A 27492-nucleotide genomic window follows, 5' to 3' on the forward strand; every position below is an offset into this window, starting at 1 on the left:
AAATTAAAATAAAATATCACCCAGATTTCTTATATTTTCCAAAAAGTTTGTTCTTAAAATGTTCAATTTTAGTTTATAGGAACTTATTTTTTTTATTTTAGCAACACATTCTTCCAAAAATTTGTATAAAGTTTTATAAAAATTATTTACTGCCAATTCATGTTCATTGTCATTACAACACCATAATCTATAGAAGTAATTAGTGAATTATTCAATGAAAATTAAATCATTTATATCAATAACTTAATTCGCTGGTTGCGTTTAGCTTTTCGGAGTTATGGGCGATAATTATCTTCGGGTGTTGAGATAAAAATTATAAAATACTGTGTGATATAAACAAATGCTAAGTTAAGAATTTTTCCATAAGTAGTTTCTACACTATTTATTTTATGAAGGTCTAAATCGCAAAAGCAAAAGAATTCCCAGATGGGGTTAAAGGAGTCATCTATTCTGAATCTGGCGATGAGAGCCTCTTAATGGATGGCAAGTTAAAATCGCCAAGAATATGACTGAAAAATTCAATATCATCAAAATCCTTTAGTCGAAATATATTGGATAGATATGTTACATCCCCACCTTGTTTATTTATACGATCTTTTCAATATATTTTATATTTTGGACATAAAACTTCGGTATTCAATATGGATGGTTTTAACCATGTTGTAATCAATTTAGGAACTGGTAAGTGAGGTGAATGAGCTAAATTTTGTGATTTTTCTTCAAATTCTTTTACAAATACCCTAGCAGGCCAACATTTATTCTCAATTATCTTATCGGAAAGATTTTGAGGTAAAACAATTTTAAACAAGATCGACTTTTTGAAAATGACGAACTCGCAGAGATTGTGCCACTGAGTTTATGGGAGTACATAATATAACAGAGCAAAATATGAAACATTTCCCGACAGTTTTTAGGCAAAAGCATTATTTTGTCCATGTTAGAACTCAAAAGTCTAGTACGTCTTTCGTTGATGATATTTCCAGATGTGAAAAAAATTGATCGCTCAACATATATTGTTGATATCCAACTTTTATAGACAAATTCATAGGCAAACGTTACGACGTGAATTAGATTGTGTGTTCTTTTGGCTGGTATTTCTATGATTTGTATGTCTTCACTGGTTATCATGGAATGTTATATAAATATTGCAAAAATGCAAATGCAAGACAAAAGCCTTGAATATGAGTTAAGCCATTTGTGATTTTGCTAAATCCTTCCGCATTGCATTTCTGTCCGTCGATTTTTATCTTAGTGTAATCTTTAGTCTTTGCGATCGGTAGTGAATAATACATATTCCCCCCAAAATATCGAGACTTCGGTGTCATTTTTAATTAAAGTGCAATGGGGTTGCCCTTGTCACAAACTTAACACTTTTACAATTTCTTTAAATACGCCCGGAAATACCCGATATCCTCTTGGTCAGTTATTGTTAAGTCAGCGAAAGTTGTATAAATAAGTCAAATATGTAGGGACAGAAGTTATCACTAAAAATCAAGCCGCTTCGAAAACAATCTTAAATTTGTAAACCCCACTCCAACTGGGATGTATTATATGTTCTCATAAGTTTATAACATACCAACATTAGGGCGCTAGCCCCACCGTTATACTCGGATCGTCTCCGCACTTCGAACCGATTTAGCCCTACCTTTCGTTCGTCCGCTGTACATATTACATCGCAACCATTCTAGAGGTCACAAACTTTGAGTTTGATGGATAAAGAATTAATTTGTAATGGAATGTGCCTCGTTTCCGGCGAAACTTTAAACAATGTCTCGATATGTAGTAATTTCATAGGAACTCGGGTACACGCAGCTGGTTCCACTGGCCGAATACTACATGGAAAACGGCGTTGTTTGAAGGAGAAGAACTTTCATTTTAATATGAGTCGGGATAAAAACAGCTAAGCTCTCGATGGGACATTTGTCTCACATATTTATATCCTCCACCAAACAATGGAGGGTATATCCAATTTGCCGTTCCCCTTTCAACCACTCGAAATATTTGACGGAGACCCCAAAAAGTATATATTCCTTATCAGAATAATATTGTAAGGTGGTTTAGCGATGTCCGACCGTCCGTCTGTCTGTCTATTGAAATCACGATTGAGTCCTCATTATTTAATCTAGAGCTTTTTGGCACAAAGGTTTATATTTTATGTTGTTATTTATTGTTGACCTGGTAGATTTTAATATTTTTGATGATAGTTCGGCTGAAGGTCAGTAAAACAATTTTATTTAGTTATCTCCTTTTTTCTCTTTATTTATCCAATATTTCGATTGTCATCGACAATCATCTTCAGGGATCTGTTACAAATAACACAAATTATTACAAATTAATAAGACAAATTACACAACACACAATTCTTACGTTAACTTTGTTTTAGAGGAAAACGTCTGCTCTAATTTAACGTCAAATTTGAACTAAGTCTTTTTCCATCTGTGTTTATGTACTAAATTTCTGTAAATATGTGCACAGTGGTCCGTATCAGTTTTAAAGTTCATTCTTTTTTCCGGTGGTACATTTATGATATGTAACATTTCTAATGTGAATCGTCTTTTGTAGTTGTTTTCTTGTGCCATTATATTAATATCCTTAAAGTTCGGTCTATGTCCTGTTAATGTGCAATGTGCTGCTAGAGCTGTCTTTTGTTCTAAAGGTTTGTCTGATTTTTGATCCGATTTATGTCCGGAAAGTCTAGTTTTTAATTTTGTTTTTGTCGTGCCAATATATACTTTTTGGCATATATTGGTTTCGTCGCCGTTGCATGCTATCTTATAAACGACATTGCTCTTGTCCTCCTTTTTTGTCTTCGTTTTAGTTCTACTGAACATATTGTTGACACTGTAATTGGTTTTTAAAGCTAATTGGTATTTGTCCTTATTATACGCGTTCGATCTGCAAAATCTCTCCGAAAATCCAGGTATATACGTCAAAGATTTGTATGATATTTCCTTTCCTTCTGTAATTTTAACATTTGTATTCTCCTTTACACGTTTTATTAAACCGTCGATTGTTTTTTGTGGGAAATCATTCTTTGTTAATATATTTCTTATTTTTAATTCATTATTTTGGTGGAATTGCTGGTCACTTATATTGAAAATTCTATGTATAAAGTTTGTCGCTGTATTTATCTTCACTCGTCGGGGATGTTTTGAAAAAAAGTTTATCAATCGTCCAGATGCTGTTGGTTTTTGGTACCAATCTAACTTGAGGTTGTTGTCGTGTCTTATGATTATTGAGTCTAGATATGGTAGCTTACCATCTTCCTCTACTTCATGAGTAAACTGAATGTTTTTGTCGAATGTATTTAGTATCTTTAGTGTGTTTTCGATTTCCGTTTTCTTTATTATGCAAAATATATCATCTACGTACTTCGATAATAATCTCGGCTTCGTCATCATCTTTTCTACGGAAACGTCCAATAATACCTCCATTACCACATCAGCTATGATCGGCGACGCTGGGGAACCCATTGGAAGTCCTTTTCTTTGTTCGTACACCTTGTCTTGATATACGAAGTATCTGGAGTCTTTTATACAAAGGGTCAATATTTCTATAAATAACTCTTTTGGAATTTTTGTATAGTCCTTGATTATATTCCATTTTTCAGCGATTGTCTTTAGTGCTAAGTTTATTGGGATGCTGGGGAACAATGACACTACGTCAAATGATATTAAGGTTTCGTCTTTTTCTATTTTGACATTGTTAATTTTAGATTTAAAATCCACTGCGTCCTTAATGTTGTATTTCGAGTCCTTCGTCAAATGTTTTAAAATATCTACTATGTATTTGGACAGTCCGTAGGTAGGTGAATTTATGGATGAGCATATCGGTCGTAGAGGCACTCCTTCCTTGTGAATCTTTGGTAAGCCGTAAATTCGTGGTGCGATTGACGTATTTGTCAATAATTTGTTCTTTTCGTTAAAATCTACAATATTCATTTTATATAGCACATCCACAAATTTGTTGTTTTTATTTTGTAGTGCAGTCGTTGGATCTCTTTTTAGTCGTCGATATGTACACATATCCCGAATAATGTCATTCATTTTTATTTCGTAGTCCTTTTTATACATTGCAACTGTCTTACCCCCTTTATCTACATTTAATATTAATACGTCCTTATTATTTTTCAAAAATGTTCTTGTTTGTCCCACTGTGTCAATTATAAGTTTATCTCTTATACTTAATTTTCTCCGTTTTAAGTGATCGTCAATGAGTGACACTAATTTTATTCTTGCATCTTCTTGATCTTCTTTGTTGTTTAGTGTCTGAATACACTCTTCGCTCTCAGCAATAATATTGAGTAGGGGGAATGATGTGTTTGTTGTTGGCAAAGCGAACTTTGGACCCAGTGACAACAACCACTGAACGTCATTTGGAATATCTTCGTTTGTGTTATTGATGAACCATTCTTTATTATGTTTTATGTTGAGTTCTGCTTGTTGCTTTTCTTTTAATCGTTGATATTTGTTGATGTGTCTTGTTTTATTATTGTTGTCATAACTCTTGCGGAGAATATTTTCACTCTCAATAAAAGTGTTGTAATCATGCTTGTCCATAAACTGTTGAAGGATGTCTCTTGTTCTTGAAAGTATTGTTTTGTTGGTGTGAAGTTCTTTGTGTTTTTGTTGTATTAAAAGTTTTAATATTTTCAAATGAAAATTTTGGTTATATGTTTCTAATGTTGACAGTAAAATTGGCGGGATTTCATCGTTTCGCTTGAAAATGTTGTAGGTGTTTTTTGTTGCATTGGAGATGAACGTTGGTATTATGCCTATGTTTCTGCATTTAATTAAGTACGTTATGGATGCAGTCAGATTTGATACTTGTCTATTATGCTTTGAGTATTGTTTCGTGTTGTTGATCGTGTTGTTGTCATATTTATCTTTTATTTCTTTGTATAATTGCATCTTGAACTTGATATCTTACTCTTAATTCGGTGTGCCTTCCGTGTAATGATAATGTTGTTATTTATTGTTGACCTGGTAGATTTTAATATTTTTGATGATAGTTCGGCTGAAGGTCAGTAAAACAATTTTATTTAGTTATCTCCTTTTTTCTCTTTATTTATCCAATATTTCGATTGTCATCGACAATCATCTTCAGGGATCTGTTACAAATAACACAAATTATTACAAATTAATAAGACAAATTACACAACACACAATTCTTACGTTAACTTTGTTTTAGAGGAAAACGTCTGCTCTAATTTAACGTCAAATTTGAACTAAGTCTTTTTCCATCTGTGTTTATGTACTAAATTTCTGTAAATATGTGCACAGTGGTCCGTATCAGTTTTAAAGTTCATTCTTTTTTCCGGTGGTACATTTATGATATGTAACATTTCTAATGTGAATCGTCTTTTGTAGTTGTTTTCTTGTGCCATTATATTAATATCCTTAAAGTTCGGTCTATGTCCTGTTAATGTGCAATGTGCTGCTAGAGCTGTCTTTTGTTCTAAAGGTTTGTCTGATTTTTGATCCGATTTATGTCCGGAAAGTCTAGTTTTTAATTTTGTTTTTGTCGTGCCAATATATACTTTTTGGCATATATTGGTTTCGTCGCCGTTGCATGCTATCTTATAAACGACATTGCTCTTGTCCTCCTTTTTTGTCTTCGTTTTAGTTCTACTGAACATATTGTTAACAAAGAATGATTTCCCACAAAAAACAATCGACGGTTTAATAAAACGTGTAAAGGAGAATACAAATGTTAAAATTACAGAAGGAAAGGAAATATCATACAAATCTTTGACGTATATACCTGGATTTTCGGAGAGATTTTGCAGATCGAACGCGTATAATAAGGACAAATACCAATTAGCTTTAAAAACCAATTACAGTGTCAACAATATGTTCAGTAGAACTAAAACGAAGACAAAAAAGGAGGACAAGAGCAATGTCGTTTATAAGATAGCATGCAACGGCGACGAAACCAATATATGCCAAAAAGTATATATTGGCACGACAAAAACAAAATTAAAAACTAGACTTTCCGGACATAAATCGGATCAAAAATCAGACAAACCTTTAGAACAAAAGACAGCTCTAGCAGCACATTGCACATTAACAGGACATAGACCGAACTTTAAGGATATTAATATAATGGCACAAGAAAACAACTACAAAAGACGATTCACATTAGAAATGTTACATATCATAAATGTACCACCGGAAAAAAGAATGAACTTTAAAACTGATACGGACCACTGTGCACATATTTACAGAAATTTAGTACATAAACACAGATGGAAAAAGACTTAGTTCAAATTTGACGTTAAATTAGAGCAGACGTTTTCCTCTAAAACAAAGTTAACGTAAGAATTGTGTGTTGTGTAATTTGTCTTATTAATTTGTAATAATTTGTGTTATTTGTAACAGATCCCTGAAGATGATTGTCGATGACAATCGAAATATTGGATAAATAAAGAGAAAAAAGGAGATAACTAAATAAAATTGTTTTACTGACCTTCAGCCGAACTATCATCAAAAATATTAAAATCTACCAGGTCAACAATAAATAACAACATTATCATTACACGGAAGGCACACCGAATTAAGAGTAAGATATCAAGTTCAAGATGCAATTATACAAAGAAATAAAAGATAAATATGACAACAACACGATCAACAACACGAAACAATACTCAAAGCATAATAGACAAGTATCAAATCTGACTGCATCCATAACGTACTTAATTAAATGCAGAAACATAGGCATAATACCAACGTTCATCTCCAATGCAACAAAAAACACCTACAACATTTTCAAGCGAAACGATGAAATCCCGCCAATTTTACTGTCAACATTAGAAACATATAACCAAAATTTTCATTTGAAAATATTAAAACTTTTAATACAACAAAAACACAAAGAACTTCACACCAACAAAACAATACTTTCAAGAACAAGAGACATCCTTCAACAGTTTATGGACAAGCATGATTACAACACTTTTATTGAGAGTGAAAATATTCTCCGCAAGAGTTATGACAACAATAATAAAACAAGACACATCAACAAATATCAACGATTAAAAGAAAAGCAACAAGCAGAACTCAACATAAAACATAATAAAGAATGGTTCATCAATAACACAAACGAAGATATTCCAAATGACGTTCAGTGGTTGTTGTCACTGGGTCCAAAGTTCGCTTTGCCAACAACAAACACATCATTCCCCCTACTCAATATTATTGCTGAGAGCGAAGAGTGTATTCAGACACTAAACAACAAAGAAGATCAAGAAGATGCAAGAATAAAATTAGTGTCACTCATTGACGATCACTTAAAACGGAGAAAATTAAGTATAAGAGATAAACTTATAATTGACACAGTGGGACAAACAAGAACATTTTTGAAAAATAATAAGGACGTATTAATATTAAATGCAGATAAAGGGGGTAAGACAGTTGCAATGTATAAAAAGGACTACGAAATAAAAATGAATGACATTATTCGGGATATGTGTACATATCGACGACTAAAAAGAGATCCAACGACTGCACTACAAAATAAAAACAACAAATTTGTGGATGTGCTATATAAAATGAATATTGTAGATTTTAACGAAAAGAACAAATTATTGACAAATACGTCAATCGCACCACGAATTTACGGCTTACCAAAGATTCACAAGGAAGGAGTGCCTCTACGACCGATATGCTCATCCATAAATTCACCTACCTACGGACTGTCCAAATACATAGTAGATATTTTAAAACATTTGACGAAGGACTCGAAATACAACATTAAGGACGCAGTGGATTTTAAATCTAAAATTAACAATGTCAAAATAGAAAAAGACGAAACCTTAATATCATTTGACGTAGTGTCATTGTTCCCCAGCATCCCAATAAACTTAGCACTAAAGACAATCGCTGAAAAATGGAATATAATCAAGGACTATACAAAAATTCCAAAAGAGTTATTTATAGAAATATTGACCCTTTGTATAAAAGACTCCAGATACTTCGTATATCAAGACAAGGTGTACGAACAAAGAAAAGGACTTCCAATGGGTTCCCCAGCGTCGCCGATCATAGCTGATGTGGTAATGGAGGTATTATTGGACGTTTCCGTAGAAAAGATGATGACGAAGCCGAGATTATTATCGAAGTACGTAGATGATATATTTTGCATAATAAAGAAAACGGAAATCGAAAACACACTAAAGATACTAAATACATTCGACAAAAACATTCAGTTTACTCATGAAGTAGAGGAAGATGGTAAGCTACCATATCTAGACTCAATAATCATAAGACACGACAACAACCTCAAGTTAGATTGGTACCAAAAACCAACAGCATCTGGACGATTGATAAACTTTTTTTCAAAACATCCCCGACGAGTGAAGATAAATACAGCGACAAACTTTATACATAGAATTTTCAATATAAGTGACCAGCAATTCCACCAAAATAATGAATTAAAAATAAGAAATATATTAACAAAGAATGATTTCCCACAAAAAACAATCGACGGTTTAATAAAACGTGTAAAGGAGAATACAAATGTTAAAATTACAGAAGGAAAGGAAATATCATACAAATCTTTGACGTATATACCTGGATTTTCGGAGAGATTTTGCAGATCGAACGCGTATAATAAGGACAAATACCAATTAGCTTTAAAAACCAATTACAGTGTCAACAATATGTTCAGTAGAACTAAAACGAAGACAAAAAAGGAGGACAAGAGCAATGTCGTTTATAAGATAGCATGCAACGGCGACGAAACCAATATATGCCAAAAAGTATATATTGGCACGACAAAAACAAAATTAAAAACTAGACTTTCCGGACATAAATCGGATCAAAAATCAGACAAACCTTTAGAACAAAAGACAGCTCTAGCAGCACATTGCACATTAACAGGACATAGACCGAACTTTAAGGATATTAATATAATGGCACAAGAAAACAACTACAAAAGACGATTCACATTAGAAATGTTACATATCATAAATGTACCACCGGAAAAAAGAATGAACTTTAAAACTGATACGGACCACTGTGCACATATTTACAGAAATTTAGTACATAAACACAGATGGAAAAAGACTTAGTTCAAATTTGACGTTAAATTAGAGCAGACGTTTTCCTCTAAAACAAAGTTAACGTAAGAATTGTGTGTTGTGTAATTTGTCTTATTAATTTGTTTATATTTTATGCAAATTTGTTGGTATTGGAAATGAGCTATATTGGTACATATTTAATTTTAGCACCTAAGTATTTTTAAGGTTTCTGTCACAATTTCCAACTAAATCAGCTGAAATGTTCCACTAATTGGTGTGGCCCTCATATAAGGACATCTCCCGATTTTCGGTATTTTGATGGTTTTGGACACAATTTCTAACGAAATCAGCTGAAACTTGACATTTGGGGTTCTTGAAAGGTCTGTTCTCTTCTTGCGAAACATGTTCGGTTAAGGTCCTCTAATTGGTATAGCCACCATATAATTGTACCTCCCGATTTTTGATATTATTGAGGTTTCTACAACAATAAATAAAAGAGGGATTTCGCTATTTGGGACATTTTAAATAAAACGGATTGATATTCTAATTAACATATTCTACTCTTTTCATTATTTAATTTTACTTTGATAAAGATAGTGGTAGAGGGTATAAAAAGCCCGACCGTACTTATAGCCCTTTAAGTTTTTGTCGTGTGTGTGAATAAGTTTTAATTTTTTCTGAAATTATGTAATTTGAACCTTAACAATGATATTTGTTAAGAACTTCAGGAAATTCCAACAAAAATGACGAAAACTAAAATAAAACAAAGTCAAACGCCATAATTTTTATTTTTTTTTTTAATTTTATCGAATTAAAGCAAAAAATGTCGGAAATAGCATCAAACCCTTTGGCACGAATTGTGACCTTCAAATGGCCAAAGAAACCGTCGCAAGCTGCCCGAATGTTGCTCTGCGGTATTTTGGCCCATTCCCGGCGAAGCGCTTGCTTGAGGTGATCGACACATTGGTATTTTTTAGTGCCAACCTTACATTCCAAAATACTCCAGACACAATAGTCCAACGGATTGGTATCCGGAGATTTTGGTAGCCATTGCGCGCTGGAAATTTAGCGAGGAACCTCATTTTTTAACCATTCTTGGGTGGCCCGTGCTGAGTGCGATGGTGCTAAGTCCTGTTGGAATGTTCAACGTCTGCGGCCAAAATGTTTGCGTGTCCAAGGCTTTAATACACCCTCCAAAATAATTTCGCGATAAGCGAGCGGAGAGCGACCATCAGCTGTTATGGCGGCCCACACCATCACCATGGGTCGGCGCTTTAGTTCTGGTGGCCAACCGAAGGTACATATTTTCAGCTGACCTCTTTGGCAAGTAAACACGATCACTTTGTTTGTTTACAAACTGCTGAAGAAGAAAACCAAATTCGGCAGTTCACCACTTTCGGCCAATCGAAGCAACTCTTTAGCTCTATTGAGTTTATTTTCTTTCTGTTGCAGCGTAAGTTCTTGCACTTTTTGGAATTTCAATGGCTTTACCCCGAGTTCCTTTTTCAATATTCGCCGAAAGGAATATTGCGATATGTTCAGCTCACGAGTTCCGATTAAATCGCTTCTTTACTTTTCGAACCAATTCTACCATTTATAAAGAAATCACACTATCACGCTTAAATTCCATCATCAACGTCATGAAATTTTAATCATTCTTAATAGTATTATATTTTTTAAAAACTAAAGTGAGTTTCCTCCCTTTGGCGAAACTCGCGTTAAAAAATAACACGTCAATTAAAGTTTGCTGCTGGAATAGAACTAAATCTTTATTTGTGAATGAGTGCAATATACATAATTGTTTATTTTAATTCTAGATACATCGTATGATTATTTATTGGTCTTTTGATTCGATCGTATGATTTGAAATACGATCGATTGTGTGATTTGCAAGAAGGGTGTGGCTTTTTTTTTTCTAAATGACAGATGGTACGATAATTGTAATATGAATACGATAATTGTAATATGAATATATTGCCAAGTCATTGGAAAGGCATTTTGGTTTGGGTTATAACAATGATGTATCCAATAGTCTGCGTAGTTTAAAATCGATTAAATGTCCAGGACCGGATGGCATACCTAATATAATTCTTAAATATTGTTCAGAAACATTAGCACTTCCGTTAACTATATTGTTTAATTATTCACTTAAATTTGGTCACTTTCCTACTTTTTGGAAAAAATCTTATATTATACCTTTACATAAGTCTGGTAGTCTTACTAATGTGTCAAATTATAGAGGAATTGCAAAATTAAGTGCCATGCCAAAATTGTTTGAAAAATTGATTACTGCAGTAATTTCACAGAAAATTCAATCTATATTGAGTCCATATCAGCATGGTTTTCGTAGTGGTCTTTCAACTACAACAAATCTTATAGAATTTACGTCAACAGTAATAAAAGGATTTGTTCAGCGTAAACAAACTGATACAATTTATTCCGATTTTAGTAAAGCTTTTGATAGGGTTAACCATGAACTCCTAATATATAAATTAAATTATATGGGTTTCAACACAAACTTAGTCAAATGGATATCATCTTACTTACAAAATAGATCACAACTAGTTTTGTTTGAAGGGTATCTATCCAAAACGATTAACGTTCCATCGGGTGTTCCGCAAGGAAGTCACCTTGGACCGGTCCTCTTTCTTTTATTTATCAACGATTTACCTAATTCCATAAATTACTCGAAATTGTTAATGTACGCAGATGATGTTAAATTATTCATTTCCCATAATTGTGATAAACGAGCGAGTTTACTTCAAAACGATTTAGATAGCCTTTTTAAATGGTGCACGTTAAATTGTATGGAGTTAAATTTAAGCAAATGTAAGCATATGTACTTCTCCAGATCTTCTTCTCTGATATTAAAATATAATATTGACGGTCATTCATTATCAACTGTAGATTCATTTGTTGATCTTGGCCTCTTGATGGATCCAAAATTAAATTTTAATAGCCATGTAATAACAATGGTAAATAAAGCAAATGGTGTTTTAGGTTTTGTTAAACGGTGGGCCAAAGAATTTTCTGATCCATATATAACAAAACAGTTATTTACGTCTCTTGTTAGACCTATATTGGAATACGGTTCTGTTGTATGGGATCCTCAATATGCAATATACTCAGATAAAATAGAATCCGTGCAAAAACAATTTCTGCTATTTGCCTTACGAGGTTTACATTGGAATAGTGATTTTGTTTTGCCTTCTTATGCTAGCAGGCTAAAATTAATTAGATTGCCTACACTTAAAAGCAGACGTATTATGTTGAACTCCATGTTTGTGCTAAAAATATTAAATGGTAATATACCCTCAGATTTTCTGATTTCATCTATTAGAATTAATGTTCCGTTTAGATCTAGTAGATACTACCAATTATTATATACTGATTTTCACCGCACGAATTATTCAATGGGCGAACCTCTTAGTAAAATGTGTGTTGACTTTAATTCTGTGTACTGTAATGTAGATTTTGGTATGAGTTTAAAAGTTATTAAATCTAGAATAATTTTATTTTTAAACAATTAACATACATGTTTTATTATTTGACAAACTAGCTGATGAATTAAATTCTGTAGCTGGTTTTAAATTTCCTACTGAATTCCCATTATGATGCGGATCATGATGTGTACGCGATCCCTCCGTAAAGGGAGGTCGCCCCCTCGGTCGGCAGGGGTGGGAATGTGAGGCGTGGGAACGTTCGAAAAAAAAAATAAAAAAAAAAAATTCCATCATGAATAACTTTTTTTCTGGAAAATTCTCACCAAATGCTTGTAAACAATATAATGAGCTGTCACTGGAATAATTTTAACAGCTGTCGGACGAAATGACAGCAGTCTGAATTTGGTTGCAGTTTTTTCATCTCACCCTGTATATAACAGCTGATCTATTAAAAGCAAATTTCTTTGTATTTTTTTACCTTTTTGGGGAGGTTTACGAGGAATTAAAGACCAACATTTCCATGTTGCCTCCAGACCTAAGGTCGATAGAAATATTACTAAAGACCAAATTTGGCATTTATGGGGTAATCGATTGGTTTTATATAATATACATGTATGAATTTTTAACTTTAATGGGGAATGAGTTAGCCAATAATGTTCATTTTCGACTCTGTAATGGGAATCTCTAACTCATTTTTTAGTTACCGACAACATTTCGATATAAAAAATGAGTTGAAGTTTGCAACATTGGTATCCATCGGTAGGTCTTAGTGGCTACTTTGATTTCATTGCTAACTTACCGATAAAATTCGTAAATTATCGAAATTACAAGCATTTTAATTTTACCGACTTTTGTCGTTAACTCCAAAAAATGAGTTAACTGGTATGCGTCTTTAATAAATGCTACGATGAGCAAAGTTGGAACTTTATCAATTACTTTCTTCACTGACCATGACATTTGTTTTTTTTTTTTTTTTGCAATTTTTATCTATTGTGCAGGAGGGTCCAGAAACCATGATTATTCAAAATGTTAACCAATTGCGTGGGAAGTATTAGAATTTTCAAATTTCAACCTGCTCAATATTTCTACCAACACATGATGTAGTATGAAGAACGGATAGAATAGACCATTTATTCTGGTATTTCCCCAACAAAGGGTCAACATTGTGACCGATTCTTTCAAAACTCTACACATTCTAATATTTTTACTAGCACAAGATCTGTTGTAAAGATGGAATATGTAGGATCACTTTTTCTGGTACTTTCCCCACAACCGGTCAAAATTTCGAATAATTATAACTCTTATAAAATGCCTCTGAATATTTCTACTCCTTCAAGTTACTCTTATAAAATGAGTTACAAGCATCCTATTCTCTTTAAATTTCACAAATCCCTATATTTCTACTAATGCCAGATCTTCCTGATACCACCCCCACATCGGGTTAAAATTTTGAGTAAACATAACGCTCATAAAATGCGAAATGGGTGTCCCAACTAGAACGCGATTTATAATAGATATCGTAAAACGATAATGAATTTGAAGGGCCTGTGGTATCATGAATACGGTCCATATGCCACACAGCCAGAGAAACAATTCAATCACTGCATCTGTTATCATGTTATCCCGCGTTTTGGAGACCAGAATTGACTACTTTTCCTTCCTTGGTTTTTTGAAGTCGATGATTTACGCGAATAAGTCGACGACGACTCAAGCCTTAAAAAAGGGAATTGGACGATGCATTAATTAAATACCGCAGCATTAATGCAAAAATGGTCATTGACAATTTTATTAAAAGATCGCGTATGTGCCAGCAAAGCCGCGGCGGCAATCTGCACTATATCTTGTTCCATACATAACCTCATTCGGGTTATTTTACGGTATAATAAAGATTTACGATTTTTTAAAATATCTGTTTTTTTTTTTTTAATTTAAAATTTGGACTCTAGTTGACACATCCTTTTTTTCTGCCAACATAAGATCTATTATGGAGATGGTTCACTCCTTCTGGTACTTTCCAAAAAAGGTACAACATTTTGAATAATTATAACTCTCATAACATGCGAACAAAGCCAATGATTTCTTTTTTTTTTATTTTAAAATTTGGACTCTAGTTGACACATCCTTTTTTCTGCCAACATAAGATCTAGTATGGAGATGGTTCACTCCTTCTGGTACTTTCCAAAAAAGGTACAACATTTTGAATAATTATAACTCTCATAACATGCGAACAAAGCCAATGATTTCCTTCAAACTGTATGTATCACATACTCTTACCAACAAGAAATCTGATGTGAATATGGAATTTATCAGTCCCTTCTCCTCTTTCGCGAAAGATCAAATAGCATCGAAGTTTTATTGTTCGTCGGCACAACCGAATTATACTTTTTAACTTATTTGAGTTTTCGATAGATGGATCGCAATCCAATGAACTTTGGGAACATGGTCTAGGATGATTGGCATAGAAAATGTCCTCTATCTGTCCACGTTAAGCTTTAGCGCTCTTCCTAATTGTGAGCCACAGTTTTAATGAACTCTAGACATTTCGTTATCTTGGCGCAATGTAATGACGAAATGTTTCTACAAAGTTTAAAATTATATTCGTTCCATACAACCCGATAAAGTAACGGCCACACCCTGCTCATTTTCAAAGAAAAATTGTCCAACGATAAGACCAAACAGTGACTCGTTTTTGGTTCATCGACTTCTCAATGTATGCGTGCGGGTTCTCTGTGCCCAAAATACCACAATTATGCATTTTTTGCATACTGAGCTGATGGTGCTTCTCTTCTTAAAAATTTCTTACGCAATTTTCGCACACATTCTGAAAAATTTCAAAGTAATATCGCAATTTTCCCAGCGTATACACAACAATATTCTTTTAGCGGCAGGCTAAAATTAATTATCGTTCAAATCAGACATGAACTGAGAAATGAAATTACTCACTTTTCTTAACTCAAATAAAAAATAAAATCGATATAAGGTAAGTGCGCCTAAGTTCAGCATGTCCCAGTAGTCGGCAGTCTTGAAATTTAAACTTAAATAACTAAGAATAGAATTGACCAAATAATGAAGTAATTGCAAAAAAAAAAACGTCAACAGTGTTCTCTGCTCTCTTTCTGTAAAAAAAAAAACAATGAGCTCCGATCATAAAGATAATTTTATAGCTTAAAAACATACAAATCAAGCATTTTTCTGTTCAGTCACTTATATCCCCAAAGCGGGGAAACCGAGTCACTCACTTCCTAAGGACTATAAACCGATAAGTCTCTCATCCTTCTTATTGAAAACTTTGGAAATGCTGATAGACATAGAGATCAGATCTCTATTACCCAAGACCGCCATCAGCACTGCTCAGCATGCCTATATGAAAGGTAAATCTGTTGAAACAGCGCAACACGATGTCGTAGGGTATATAGAGAAGAACATGAATGGCTCCTTATTCACCTTGGCTGTCTTCCTCGATATTGAGGGAGCCTTCAACAACGTCACGTTAGAATCCATTCATGATTCACTATCAAAACTTAAGGTATCCCAACTCCTAATAGACTGGGTTGATACTATGCTTAGCAGCAGAATCATCAACTCGAGCATTGGGGAAACATCCGTCAGGAAATCGGTCACTAGGGGCACTCCGCAAGGGGGCTTCCTATCACCATTACTCTAACTTTTGGTTATTAACAATATACTTATAGATCTAGAGGTAACAGGGATAAAAGTAGTCGCATACGCTGATGATGTCGTCCTATTAATTGCCATGTAATCCCTGCAAACAATCTCGGACCTAATGCAAGGAGCTCTAGTCACCCAATCACGGCGGGCGCGTCACAATGGAATTTGCGTGAACCCATCAAAGACAGAGCTCGTCCTTTTTACTAAAAGACGTAAATATCCTTCATTTACACCACCGAGACTAGATGGAGTCACTTTAAACCTCTCACCAGAAGCCAAATACCTTGGCACTATCCTTGACCACCAATTAAGTTGGAAGAGGTACACTGAGGAATGAGCTAAGAGAGGCTTGAATGCACTTTATTCCTGTAAGAACTCCATAGGTAAAAGCTGGGGCCTCAAACCACATATCATTAAATGGATGTATGAGTCAATCGTTCGCCCCATTCTAACCTATGGATCTCTAGTATGGTGGCATTCTTTTAAGAAGTCAACCTACTCACGACACATTAACAAAGTTCAAAGAGGCGCATGCCTACTAATAACGGGTGCCTTCAGGAGCACGCCTAAAGCTCATTTTCAAAGAAAAATTGTCCAACGATAAGACCAAACAGTGACTCGTTTTTGGTTCATCGACTTCTCAATGTATGCGTGCGGGTTCTCTGTGCCCAAAATACCACAATTATGCATTTTTTGCATACTGAGCTGATGGTGCTTCTCTTCTTAAAAATTTCTTACGCAATTTTCGCACACATTCTGAAAAATTTCAAAGTAATATCGCAATTTTCCCAGCGTATACACAACAATATTCTTTTAGCGGCAGGCTAAAATTAATTATCGTTCAAATCAGACATGAACTAAGAAATGAAATTACTCACTTTTCTTAACTCAAATAAAAAATAAAATCGATATAAGGTAAGTGCGCCTAAGTTCAGCATGTCCCAGTAGTCGGCAGTCTTGAAATTTAAACTTAAATAACTAAGAATAGAATTGACCAAATAATGAAGTAATTGCAAAAAAAAACGTCAACAGTGTTCTCTGCTCTCTTTCTGTAAAAAAAAAAAACAATGAGCTCCGATCATAAAGATAATTTTATAGCTTAAAAACATACAAATCAAGCATTTTTCTGTTCAGCCACTTATATCCCCAAAGCGGGGAAACCGAGTCACTCACTTCCTAAGGACTATAAACCGATAAGTCTCTCATCCTTCTTATTGAAAACTTTGGAAATGCTGATAGACATAGAGATCAGATCTCTATTACCCAAGACCGCCATCAGCACTGCTCAGCATGCCTATATGAAAGGTAAATCTGTTGAAACAGCGCAACACGATGTCGTAGGGTATATAGAGAAGAACATGAATGGCTCCTTATTCACCTTGGCTGTCTTCCTCGATATTGAGGGAGCCTTCAACAACGTCACGTTAGAATCCATTCATGATTCACTATCAAAACTTAAGGTATCCCAACTCCTAATAGACTGGGTTGATACTATGCTTAGCAGCAGAATCATCAACTCGAGCATTGGGGAAACATCCGTCAGGAAATCGGTCACTAGGGGCACTCCGCAAGGGGGCTTCCTATCACCATTACTCTAACTTTTGGTTATTAACAATATACTTATAGATCTAGAGGTAACAGGGATAAAAGTAGTCGCATACGCTGATGATGTCGTCCTATTAATTGCCATGTAATCCCTGCAAACAATCTCGGACCTAATGCAAGGAGCTCTAGTCACCCAATCACGGCGGGCGCGTCACAATGGAATTTGCGTGAACCCATCAAAGACAGAGCTCGTCCTTTTTACTAAAAGACGTAAATATCCTTCATTTACACCACCGAGACTAGATGGAGTCACTTTAAACCTCTCACCAGAAGCCAAATACCTTGGCACTATCCTTGACCACCAATTAAGTTGGAAGAGGTACACTGAGGAATGAGCTAAGAGAGGCTTGAATGCACTTTATTCCTGTAAGAACTCCATAGGTAAAAGCTGGGGCCTCAAACCACATATCATTAAATGGATGTATGAGTCAATCGTTCGCCCCATTCTAACCTATGGATCTCTAGTATGGTGGCATTCTTTTAAGAAGTCAACCTACTCACGACACATTAACAAAGTTCAAAGAGGCGCATGCCTACTAATAACGGGTGCCTTCAGGAGCACGCCTAAAGCAGCACTGGATACTCTACTGGGCTTAAGTCCGCTGATCATACATGTGGAGGAACAGGCATTCAGGAGTGCTTTTCGACTCAGAGAACTAAGCGAATGGCGCAGTCAACCCCTTGGACATTCTGCGATTCTAGGACGTATAAGGAATGTGGGGGAGATAGCCTATGCAAGTGACTATATTTCACCACGATTAAGCTTCTACCCACCTGACATACACATACCTGACAGAGACGCTGGACCCATAACAAACCACCTTTCCGCGGCATAGCTGTTTATATCGACGGTTCAAAGATGGAGTGTGGTACGGGAGCTGGTGTCTTCTGTGATACCCTTAATGTTCGTGAATCATACAAGCTTGGAAACAACTGTAGCGTATTTCAGGCGAAAATCTTTGCGGTCAAAAAGGCCATAGACCTGCTGGTCACGAGGAGCACTGAGGTCAGCGGTCCGGTGACTATATATGTCGATAGTCAAGCGACACTGTGGGCCTTAAATTCCTTTACTATCAAGTCTAGGTCTGTTTTGAACTGCAAGGAAGTCTTGGAAAACACTGGGTTGTCCATCAAGCTCTGTTGGGGTCCTGGCCATTATAACATCCCAGGTAACGAGACTGCAGGCGAATTGGCCAGGCTAGGATCCGAATCAACTACAATTGAAGTAGACGACTCGTTTAAACCACCACTGTGCCATTTCCTGCAGGTCAGTCACAGACATTACTCTGAGAGAATCCAACAAAAATGACTGGACGAAATGGGATGCACCATCTCTAAAAAATCTGGCACACTCTCTCAGAGAAGACAACAAGATTGCTGATGTCATTGTCAAAACCTGGTTTAAAACATGTGGTGGGTATCATCACAGGTCATTGTAAGGTGAGGGCTATGACCTCGAAATGGGACAGCGACGACATTGACTGCTGTAGGAACTGTCAAGATGATGAAGAAATCGAGACAGTCGATACTTGCTCTGCCACTGCCCAGAACTAGTGTCACATGATCTGTCCTCTTTTCTAACACTGACCCTATAGTAATCCTTCAATTAGCCAGAAAATTCAAGTGGCTAAAGACGACACGGCAAACTCCTCAGCCGTAGATCACACTCTATAACTTTATCTCTTATCTTCACCTCTTCTACCAACCACTTTTTCCTCTTTTCCTAACATTCTTCTAGCATGAACACAATGGACCTATAGGTCTCCGAGTGGAACGGTTGTCATATGATAACCGCGCGTCCTTTAACCTAACCTAAGCATTTTTCTGTTATATTATTTAATGCCGACATTAGGAACAGAAAAAAGGAATTTGCCAGTAGTCGGCAGGGGGTGCCGATTACTAGAAATATATAATTTTTGACCAATTTCACCAAAACTTGAGAAAATTATTAAAAAATAATCCAAAAACTACTCAAAAAAAAAATAGTTTTGAGTCTGCAGTTGCTTTCATTAGTGCTTTTTCACCAGCTTTTCTAAATTAAGTAGGTTTGTTAAATCAGCTATCTGGCGTTTTAGATAGCGGTGGAATTTTTGAAAAAAAAAATGTTGGCTATCTAAAGGAAAAAGATCAATTCACAAATTCCAAACATAATAAAGGTACTTTTTTCTTTTTTATTTAATCTCATTTTTATATATACTATATACTATACTATTCTTGATTTTCTACCTATATGTGGTTTAGAATGATAATTAAAAAAAACACTATTTAAAAACGAAATTAATTTCAAATTCTGGATTAAACTGTGAATTTGTAATATAGCATTATTTCATACTATTTGAAATAAAATAATATACAAAATAACATTTTTTTACTGAAATACCATATACCGACTACTGGCAAATAGACATGTCGAGCAATTGGAAAAAACTACTATTTTAGTAAAATTGCAAATTTTGCCAATTTAATAAAAACAAATTCAATTTTTGTTTATTATTTCGAAAAATAAATAAAATTTGGAATCTGAACAACTTTATTTTTCTGCAATTGAAAGATTTCACTCAGAATGTTAAAAGATTGAAAAATCGAAAATCCTAAAAGTGCCGACTACTGGTACACTTACTCTACACTTCTATACAAAACTTTTCGCCCTCAATAATTTTAAAATTTGCTTTACTAAATTGATGAAATAAGTACTACATACTTATAGTGTAAACACTATATGATCAGTATTTCCACGCTATATATTTTAAGAAATCTAACTAATTATGTTTGTAGGACCCGATGCTTTAAATTTTTATATAGCTGATCATAATATAATAGTTTAATTATAGGCCTCATATAGAAAAAAATACTTTACGTATCAATACCAAAATTGAGATTTCTTCTTATTGTCTATCAACTCACATTTATAAATTTGTACTACAAGGCACTTGGTTTTGACTATTTTTGGCCACGGTATCACGATCATATGCGTCGTAACCTCACCACTTGGACGTCATGATCCATACATTGCTGTGGGATGTAATAACACCCTCTACGAGCTTTAGATCAGGTTTCGTTAAGGTTAGTAAGGACTTGTTCGTTTACTAGAAAGTGTTGTCCAGATAGACGACATCCCGCAGTGTTCAGCCATTTTTGATGACCTAGAGTAATGTTTCTCAATCATTCAGATAATGTAGCATTGTGCATGTGTATTTTCGGCTGTTTTTTTTTTTTTTTCTTCTGTCACAATTAAGAAAAATTAAGAAATGTTCGGTATTGCGTTATTTGTAAAGAACGTTAGTGAGTGCACATAATCGTTTGTTGCTTATTTCAATTTGTGGGCGGAACAACAACAGACGGTGCCCCTTGTTAAAAAAAGAAGTAAGCAAAGGCTATAGTCGTGCGGGACCGACCATGTGATACCCTACAACACTACAATATGTTAGAAGCCCCCTTATATCCAAACCCATTTTAGAAGATTTCGCTTTTGAAATTTGTCATGGAGCACTGCCCAGATATTACCCTTAGTATTTAGACTCATCTGCATGATTTGCTTGTCTACGATATTTGACTATATTCGTCAACGAAATCAGCATAAAAACCCAGAAGTTCGCCTTTTGTATATTTCGGATATCGCCTGTAAATAATGTTGGTATTTTTTCAAACAAAAGTGGTGGTCCATTCTACCCGCGATCCTAAGCTCTAACTTCATGCGAGATTTCGTGTCCTTTGTTTCCTATTTAGGACGCTTATAACAATTGCAAAATCAGGAACATTTTATCCCCAACCTGTGTTGTAAGGTGAAAAAAAATTCAAAACAAACACTTCAATATTATAAATCAAATTGACAAAATCGCATGCGATAAAAAATATGAAAAAATAAAAATATGTCACAAAATACTACAAAATCTATTATAACAGAATTATTGGTAACTTTTTATGCGATTTTTTTAGATTTTATACTTTTATGCCAAGAGGGCATTCTGAATTGACAAAATTTGTCAAAATCGGTCCAGCCATTCTTGAGCTATAAGCATTCTAGGTAACATCCCCTACCATTGAATATACACATTGTATATATTTCGCTATATATATATCCGATATATTTACTATCGACATCTACGTAACGGTCAGAACTAACCTGTTCATCTATTTGTGATTTCGCCGAGATTAAAAATATTCGCGTTTTAATAGAAAACTTGACTTTTATTTAACACAAATCTTATGGTCTATTTCACCCACTAAATATTACCCGATGACCATCAAAATTGGAAGGCTTCTGCCCAGCCCTAAGCTCTAGCCCCATGCTAACTTCCGATCGGTCTATAATTGCGACCTGTAGAGCAACTGCAAAATCAGGAAATTTTTCAGTTTTTGGTCCATTTCAACCCCTAAACATTATGCGATCATCTCCAACAGCAATAGGCTTCTATTCTGGCCCTAGCCCCACCTCTATTCTAAATTTCGTGAAGATCGGGCCATAATTGCGAGCTATAGAATGATTACAAATTAACATGGACAGACGGACGGACATACATAGCTAGATCGACTTAGCTCGGCGAGATAGGAATATCCATATATACTTTCCTATGTGGGAAACCATTAATTCGAGGTGTTACATAATTTTTGGCCCAATCAAACTTATAATACCCCCAACAAATAGTCTTGTAGGGTATAAAAACTAATTTCATTACAAAATGACATTTTTAATTTAAGTTTTAACTCATATAATATTTTTTTATTCCTTTTCTTTTCAGATTTCTGGAGAGGGATCATTGTAGATTTGTTCCACTTTGTTGTTTATTTCAGTTTTTATTTAATATGCTAGTTAGTATTATAGTACATACTATACAATACACATAAGTATTAAAATATTCATATTAGTATAAAACTTAAATTGTAATTTGTATTACTATTGCTGCTCATAAAGTATTGTACTCGGTGCTATAACATAAGATATGTACAATTGAAATTAATGATTTATATATGCATACATGAAGTACTTGCAGGAACATGACTGATTTCAATAGAAACAGAAATAAATTATAGAATGCATATAAGAATATTATATTCAACTTAAAGAACCGACCCCCCTAGATGATTAAAAGGTTAATGAGCATACATATACTACCTACATACTAAAGATGCATATGTATATCTTCTCGTCAGCAGTTGTATTGTAAAATCTTTGAAATCCAGTCAAATTCAACAAATTAAATTTGTTATAAAATATCTAGTTATTAATAGCGTATTTATTCCCTGTTAAATCGGACATTGCTTTAAAACGTTTGCATTGTAAGAGACAATCTGAAATATGTCGAAGCAGTCTTACCTTGGTCCTACTCTAGAAAAGTTAAGTTTTAAAATTAAAGATATAAATGAAAATACATAGTAAACTATAAATACATGTTCGATTTAATACCAAATAAATGCAACATTTTCAAATACTAATGAGTCGTTATTATCCTCAGAAACATATTAGGGTAAAAATTGCATTTCAATAATTTGATTATAGAATCTAGTTTTGTATATAATATTAAAATTTTAGAAATTATTTAATTTAGTGTACGCACGAATATTAAAATTCCATAATTTGAAAAATTATTTGTAGCGGTGGTTGTATGTACATATGCACATCATACTGACGCAGTTTGTAGGGACTCAAAAAGCTTTTATAATAAACTAATGAAAACATTTCTTTATGAATGATGAAAGATGTCGGATATAATGCTTGGAATGGTTCAGACTATTGTATAAGACTTCCATACAAGAAAATTTTGCAGATGCCTAATGCAGATGTCTAATGCACAAACGCAGTCATGATATTGGCATATAACTAAAATCCTCATATTGTACATAGGAATTATAGAGCAAAATTCATTTAAAGTATTGTACCATGTGACATTAAGGTATTGTGGGTTTAATCAGTGCATTGCACAATTAATTGTGCTTTTTCGTATAATTTTATGATAGGCGTAATAATCGAACCAAACCTGTGATAATCGACATTAGTAACCACATTTTAAGTTAAACGAGTATATGTCGCAATTATGTTGCACCATATTTGCCGATGCCTTTGCACAATTATTATTTTCAACTTTTCGAGCTAGTTCCGATGGGATATATACGTATACTGGCGATTGGTATTCTGAACAATAAAAAATCTGGTTTTGCTTTTTAATCCTATGATAAATATGCGTAAATTCCGCATTAAACGAACTTATATTCACATACATACATATATACATATATTATTAAAGACCATAAACCGAACGCAACAATATGAAACCTTGAAAACTGTGGTCTCAATGCGAAGTTCATTCTCCAAATATTTAGATTCAAATAAGCCAATAAAAATCTTAAATATTAAAAAACAAACGGCCAAATAAATATTATGATTTAATCATATACATACATTACTACATTAATATACATAAAACCAATGTCTATTATAAACTAAATAATAATACTGAATAAAGAGTCTCGATGTTTAAAAACATTAAAAGTACCGATTTAAAAATATTTGCAATAAAATAAGGTGAGTGTATTTGTAAGAACTGCCAGGGTATGCGTCGGACGTTCCTTTACTGAAACAGGGAAAGGAAAAATATCTGTCCTCAGTATATCTACCTTTCGACCAGATAATGAGAAAGGTAAAAAATACTAATAGACTAATACAGTATTAACATTGCAAGTACTGTGTTTCTTTTCTTCACTTTGAATTGCCTTTTATTCCATACGCAGTTATTTTTAAATGTGAACCATTTGTGTAAATATATGTAGTAGTGAATTGCAGTAGTTGATTAGAACGGGATGAATGTCAGTTTCATTTTGAAGAACATTTTCAAAGTTAATACAGACGAACATCTATTATCCGGCACTCCTATATTCGAATACATCGGTTAACTGGCATATTGCCCGTGCGCAACATCATTTTGTAAGTACTCGTTATGCAAATGACACTTTTTGTCCTCGCTAAGCGCAGACGTTACTCTATCTATTTCTGTCTTAAGTTGAGCACATGACTGTTCAATTGTTTATACCCTCCACCATACATTTTATGGAAGCTGTATTAAGCTTGTTATTCTGTTTGTAACTCCTCGAAATATGTAGTGTGGATCAGAATAAGATTATATGTGGATTTAGAACAAATGAAGTAGATTGATACAATTCGTACATTTTAGATCCTTTGGTATAGTAATTGGAGGTGTTTTTGCTATTTTAGTCATAGTTTTGAACATACGTTTGTATGAAACTGTCCATATAGATCCACGTTAAGGCATAATCCCCATATAACTGTACGCCCGATATTCGGTATTTCGACGACTTGCTTTACATTTGCACCGGAATTGTATAAAATTTTGTATTTAGGATTTTGTAATGGAATCAAGCCATTATGGACAATATAAAGTATACACTATTGATATGATTAGTGCATAGTTTATACACCTTTAAAAATAAATGTATCGGGATTGAATATTGGGTTGAAAATCACCAATCTGCAAAATGTTCGGAGATATCGCAATATGGGTGATGTAAGAAATCCTGAGCCTACTCCACCAGTCTTCGGAAGACAAAACCTATTACAAACTCTTAATTCCGAATTTTTAACGATTCCGCTTAAACAAAGTTAATATGCCCTTCATTGTCTGGTAGAGAGTATAAAAAACAATTAGAGCACATAAAGACAGAAGATGTTATGAGATACTTTGCAAATTATCCATACATTAGTCTCGGAATACACGTAGTAATTCGAAAAAGCCGAATCGGAACATTGGTAACTCGTTCCACAAACGAATGACTTTCACAGCAAATGATTATCTCGGGTGCCAATTGATGGTAATATGCAAAAGTGCTATTTCATTCTAATGGCAAACTAAAGCAAAAACAAGTAAAAAAGCAGTAAGTTTGGCCGAGCCGATCTTTGAATACCCTCCACCATTTAGAACGAATTTGAAAGTTTCTAAAAAAGATAACCTTCGGCGAAAATTCTGTTAACATTTTAAAAATATTGAATATAGCCCGTCTGTACGACGTGCACCTACATAGGCATTGTTTGTCACAAGCCATTACCATATTCAAATTCGAAACTTGAAATAAACGGTGAATAATGACGCTAAAATCATCAAAATACCGAATATTGGGAGGTGCCGTTATATGGGGGCTATACGAAGACGTGGACCTGCACAGACAACTTTCTGTCTTAGGCTGTAGTATTCATTTCGAGCTTCGAACACCAAATTTGAAACAATTCCGGAATATCGGGAGGTACCGTTATATGGGGTCTATACGAAAACGTGGACCTACATGGCCCATTTACGAACTTAACCTGCCTACTGGCATAATAAACATGTTTGCAAAATTTTAGCATTCTATCTCAATTCGTTCGAAAGATAGCGTGATTACAACAGACAGACAGACAAACGGACATGGCTAAATCGTCTTAGAATTTTACGCTGATCAAGAATATATATACTTTGTTGGGTCTAAGATCATTATTTCGATGAGTTACAAACGGAATGAAAAAATGAATATACCCTCCATAGTATGGTGGAGGGTATAAAAATTATTTCTCGGTTTAGCCGACAGATGTATACCCTCAGCCAATGTTCGATTATTCAAATATATTTTGACTTATGATATGATTATTCAAATTGTTGACCCTCTATGCAGTAGGTTCTGAAGTAATGGGTCAATATTGTTCGATTTGTATCAGACCTAAACACATATGATATAAATATTTCGTCGTGCCAGGATTGAACTATATTGGTAACTTCCTTCACTTTATATGAGATATGTGATAATTTTTAGAAAATGTTAAAATGTGCGTGAGGTACCCTAGATATAGTCGAACGAGGCATTCCATTTTCATTTTTTTTTTTCATGTAAAATTTTCAAAATATTGAACCCTATGTGGGGGAGGTACCAGAAGAAATCGGCCGATCTCTACCATCTTTATAATAGATCATACGTTGATATTGCGATGTACCAAGTCTGAATAGAATCGGGTGTTCATTTCGCGTTTTATGATCTTCATGGATATTAAAAATGTTAACCCTTTCTGGGGGAGGTACCAGAAGGAGTAGACCGATATATACCATCTTCACACCAGACCTTGGGCTAATAAAATATTGTAATATGTCTAAGGCGAGAAGAGAACTAGATGCTTTTTCGGATTTTATGATCGTTTTGTTTATTCAAAACTTTCACCCTTTGTGGGGGAGGTACCAGAAGGAGTATTCCTATATCTACCATCACTATAACACATCTTGTGTTGATGGAAATATTCAGATGTGCCAAATCTAAATGGAATCGGATGGACGCTTTATGAGCTTAATGAATATTCAAAATTTCGACCTTTTGTGGGGGAGGTACCAGAAGGAGTGGACCGATATATTAAACCTTAAAACCAGATCTTGGGTTTATAAAAATATTGGGATGTGTGAAATTTTAAGACAATCGGATTCTTACATCACATTTTATGAGGGGTAAAATTATTCAATATGTTTACCGTTTGTGGGGAAGGCACTTGAAAGAGTGGACTGATATTATCCATTTTTGCACCTGACTTAGGACTGACACAAATATTAGGATTTGCAAAGTTGGAGCAAAATCGGATTATTGCTTTCCTTTCTGTGCAGAAAATATTTTTTGGTTTTTTTTTTAATTTCGACCTTTTGTGGGGGAGGTACCAGAAGCAGTGGACCGATGTTTTCCATCTTGGTACTAAACCTTGGATTAATAAAATAATTGGGATGTGTTAAATTTGAAGAC

The 27492-nt window shown here is 34.3% G+C and overlaps 2 protein-coding genes across 5 annotated transcripts in view; one reads left to right on the forward strand and one right to left on the reverse strand.

Annotated features, from left to right (window-relative positions):
- The window catches only part of LOC131800808 (putative uncharacterized protein DDB_G0282133), a 75968-nt gene that overhangs the window by 36185 nt on the left and 12291 nt on the right, over positions 1–27492 (forward strand). The window contains exon 10 of one of the 4 annotated variants that reach the window (XM_059118523.1): positions 22476–23432. The exons of the other annotated variants lie outside the window; for them this stretch is intronic. Coding sequence (XP_058974506.1) covers positions 22476–22499 — 24 coding nt within the window. The 3' untranslated portion in view covers positions 22500–23432. Of the gene's footprint in view, positions 1–22475; positions 23433–27492 lie in introns of those variants that run through there. 4 annotated transcript variants of the gene reach the window in all.
- LOC131800809 (uncharacterized) lies at positions 2166–4207 on the reverse strand. Its single transcript, XM_059118527.1, has 2 exons — positions 2368–4207; positions 2166–2303 (listed from the first exon to the last, which is right to left on the reverse strand). The coding sequence occupies exon 1, from the start codon at positions 4071–4073 to the stop codon at positions 2421–2423; it is 1653 nt and encodes a 550-aa protein (XP_058974510.1). The 5' UTR covers positions 4074–4207; the 3' UTR covers positions 2166–2303; positions 2368–2420.

This window comes from Musca domestica, unplaced genomic scaffold (assembly GCF_030504385.1).
Source record: "Musca domestica strain aabys unplaced genomic scaffold, Musca_domestica.polishedcontigs.V.1.1 13, whole genome shotgun sequence".
Lineage (NCBI taxonomy): Eukaryota > Metazoa > Arthropoda > Insecta > Diptera > Muscidae > Musca > Musca domestica.